This window comes from Castanea sativa, chromosome 11, assembly GCF_040712315.1.
Source record: "Castanea sativa cultivar Marrone di Chiusa Pesio chromosome 11, ASM4071231v1".
Taxonomy (NCBI): Eukaryota; Viridiplantae; Streptophyta; class Magnoliopsida; order Fagales; family Fagaceae; genus Castanea; species Castanea sativa.
The window spans coordinates 18,931,955-18,935,938 of NC_134023.1; the positions used below are offsets into that span (position 1 = coordinate 18,931,955).

The 3,984-nt window shown below is 32.3% G+C and overlaps 1 protein-coding gene across 1 annotated transcript; it reads right to left on the minus strand.

The window, feature by feature from the left end:
- Positions 1–1,324: 1,324 nt before the first annotated feature.
- On the minus strand, positions 1,325–3,600 carry LOC142614979 (uncharacterized). Its single transcript, XM_075787628.1, has 3 exons — positions 3,555–3,600; positions 1,729–1,841; positions 1,325–1,645 (listed from the first exon to the last, which is right to left on the minus strand). Exons 2-3 carry the CDS (start codon positions 1,813–1,815, stop codon positions 1,427–1,429), a joined length of 306 nt encoding a protein of 101 aa, XP_075643743.1. The 5' UTR covers positions 1,816–1,841; positions 3,555–3,600; the 3' UTR covers positions 1,325–1,426.
- Between the last annotated feature and the right edge of the window lie 384 nt (positions 3,601–3,984).

The window sequence follows — 3,984 nt, forward strand, 5'->3', positions numbered from 1 at the left end:
TAAATACACAGACACTGATAGAGCTATTGTTGATTCTTTCAAAGACAATGCCACCGGCATTCATTACAACAGCTAAGTGATTCTTGCATCTAAATTCTAAATTTCGTTTCTGTGCTTTTATTTGCTTTGATGATAGACAGTTAGCACCAAGTATTTGTACTCCTTATATCAAACAGAAATTTATATAGCTCCATTTCTCCAACGTGGATGGGAACACCTGTGGAAATCGTCTTGGCCGTCTATCTAGTTTCTTGTCTTTTCTTTAGAACAAGAAATAAAACGAAGAAGGAAACTCAGCATTCCACTTATGATAATACAGCTGTGCAGTAGTAGCTAGTACATGTGGTGGTGGTGGTGGTGGTGGTGGTGGTGGTCATGGTGGCCATCTCGGTGGTGGAGGCGGCCATGATGGTGGTAACCATGATGGTGGTGGTGGTGGCCATGATGGTGGTGGTGGTGGGTGTGGTGGAACTTAATAAGAAGATACCAATATAGAAGGCATCTCTTGCATCTAGTTATATATGTTACGTAACATATACTACCAGCAGTTGACATCAACTCAATTGGTAGCTTGCCTATTTTATTCCAGTGCTTTAAATAAATCCATTTGCTTTCTGTTGGGCTTTTGAATAAAATCTGAGTGATATGTAAGTTGGAAATCTATTTTCTGGGTTTTGGGTATGGTGTTGGTCCTGTTTGATACTTGCATGGATTAATGTACCGTTGGCTCAATAAAATAACAAAATTCACTAGTCATTATAATTTTTTATTCCCAAAAGTCTTACAAACATTACAATCTACCCACAGCTAATATAGAATGCCATGTTGTTTTCTCTCTATTTTTTTTTTCCATGAAGAAAAGAAAATTGCTAACAAAAAAAAAAAAAAACTAAACTTTCTTGTACATAACTTATATGTGAATGGTCTTGTAAAATAGTAGGCAAGGGGCTGGAGGAACTATTTAAAAAAAAAAAAAACCCATTAAAGAAAAGAAAAAACAATCTAATGATGAGGAAAAGACATGGCGAAAGGATTCATAGGTCTTCTCGTAAGGCACAACCCATATCAAGTTTTCAACATCTTAGTTATAATTTTCAACATTCTCGATACTCTAGAGCATATAGTGCGAAATTGCCCACACAAACGTCTATCAAGATTCTCTTGTGGTAGAGTCAAAATGACACTCACTAGTAGTCACAAACGTGACTCATAAACCACAATGAATGTATTTTTTTACTAATGCTTTTAAGCTTGTATCGCGATATCATATTTAAAGGGTATTATATTAATTAGAAGACATTAAAAAATTAATAGTAATCTTCAAGATAAACCCTTCACTCACAAAGCCATTAAACTAAAACGAAAACAAAGGGCACTTTTATCTAAAGAAAAGTTCTACCATTACATGATTCGAGTCTAGATCCAACTAAGAAGATCTTGTGATGCCTTCAATTGCTCCTAAAAAGGAGCTATAAAGTTCAAGTGCTTGAAGAAGAGATTCTAGTACCTCATTTCCCTGTTCAATGGATTTCGTACTCTCAATGTAAAAAGCATTAGAAGCTGTAAATTTCTCTATTTCAAGTTCCTTCCTCTTACACTCCTTCTTGAGAGCCTCAGCCTCCTCTTGTAGTCGTTTTAATTTAATCTACGTTGTAGAAAGTACAACATAAGAAACCAAATAAGAATAGCAAACGAATATTAAGGCATTTGTGCAAGATATAAACTTACATCTAGTTCATGCTCTTCAATCTCGTCAAGCTCATAATCATCATCAGACTCAATCTCAACATCCGACAATTTTTTTTCTGTTGCCATTGAGTGTTTGCTTTCACCGTTGGATCCTTCAAAGAAATAAGGGTAACTTTTATATATAATGATGTTTGTGGTAGTTATCTAATATGTACTCACATGTACTAAATTGCATCTATGTAGAGAAGTGTGTGATTTCCCATGTTATGTTTTCCATGCCCTTTTCCCTTTTTATTTTGTTATTATTCTTAAATCAACTATTTAAAAAAATAGGTGAAGTAAACTTTATAAACAACACAAATTTGTTTAAATGATAAGCCAAATCAACAAGTGCTTCCTTTATTTCGACCATGGCAATTAGCGTTGAGAAGGGAAAGATGAGATTAGTTAATTAAGATCTCAATGTTCAAATTTTGCCGAAAACAAAAACACCCGCAAGTAATATTTTGATTTTCAGTGCAATTAGTTTAGAGAGGAGAGAAATTATTAGACATAATGATCATTTCGGAGAGTTTGTCTTCTACTCACATCATGGCAATTCCATCTATAGATTTACTGATTTAGTGCACACAATTTACCATGTTGCTAAGGGATGAACTACACATTATATGTGAAAGCTCATAGAAAAGACATGTATAACTTACGTTAAAAGAATAAAAGGTGTTCGGAAATACGAAACTTAACCTAATATTTTTGAAATGCGAAGAACATAAAATGTCAAATACAAAGCATAGACATACAATAGAACAACATATTGACACTTACAAAAACATATACCCATAAGAAAAAACATTAAATATTGTAAATCTAATGAGCACAGATGACAAGAGTACCCGTTTTCTAAACTAATAGTTTACTTTAATGAAACACATGTTTTTGTCTGTCTTCAGTGGTAGCAAGACGTGAGATAATTGAAAATCAAAACATAAGGAAGCTAGCTAATAATGCGATGATGTAGACCTTCAACAAATTTGAAAACCTAATTAATTCTTTGACTTATATCTAATTAACATAACTCATATTGTAAAATTTTGAAGGGCATATTGTAAAAGTTTTTTTTTTTGTTTTTTTGAAAAGGGCATATTGTAAAATTAACATAACTCATATTTATTATGTTAATTTTACAATATGCCCTTTTAAAAACAAAAAAACATAACTCATATTTTAAATTAACGTAACTTAGATTTCAAACATAAGCCAATTTGGAGCCGCACAAAATAAAAGAACACAATAATAACTTATATCTAATTTACCATTAATTCATGATATCCCTTCAAAATTAAGACCCACCAAAGGTCAATGTCTTTATCCAATGAAGGTATGAATGGAAGGAAACCCTAGTGAAAGCAATTTAAATATCTTTGCCACTAAACTAGTATTGTTTTTCTATGTGAATTTGAATTTGTGTACCACAAAAACAAAGGCTTGTTGCTCTCAAAAGAACGTAAGAATACAAAGACTGAAAAACAGGAACTCACAACCGAACTAGTTTACAATAAATTTTATAGTAATTAAAACGCTATACAGGCAAATAAAATAAATAAAAGAAAACTACATTAAATCAAGTTTGCTGCTTCCACAACAAAGCAGATCTCATAGGAAAACAAATAAATACATAAAAACTGTGGTTTATGAGAAATCAAAGAGTTTGTAATACTAGGAAAGCATCATTGTGAAAAAGAAATAAGGAAAAGAATGAGACATGTTGAATTATGTACTTTACACACACACACACACAAAAAGAAAAAGAAAAAAAAGAATCCAAGTACGAGATCACCCAACAATTAATCTGAGAATTAATATACCTGTTTTAAGTTGAAGATGAAGAAAACCTTTGGGCTTTGGCTTTGCTCTGATTGATGTGTTTGTGAGGAAAGAGAGCCATGGTTTGAGACTTGTTATATAGAAAATCCTTTCTTGAACTACAAGGCAACTAGGTCGGTGTTTCTCAGTGGAACCAACCGCCTTTAAGTCATTCCACGGTGGGATTAAGTCACATTGTTATCTTTCACATTAATTTTATCTCTGTGGATCCAACCTAGGATTAAGTCACATTGCTATCTCACATTAAATTAATCCTTAGTCAAACCGGTAGTTATTATCCACCTTTTTTATTTAATTTTTTTTAAAGAATATTCATGGTATTAGCTTGCGTCCATTATAGAATTCAAAGTTTTAATTATGATATTAGTTTTTGTTTAAAATAAATGATAAATGTGGATTTTTTTTTGACAA

Bases quoted from the DNA above. Each gene is read 5' to 3' on its own strand.
- LOC142614979 (XM_075787628.1), bottom strand. From the start codon at position 1,815: ATGGCAACAGAAAAAAAATTGTCGGATGTTGAGATTGAGTCTGATGAT. The intron at 1,646-1,728 runs GTAAGTTTATAT...TCTACAACGTAG, and splicing joins TTGAAGAGCATGAACTAGAT to ATTAAATTAAAACGACTACA.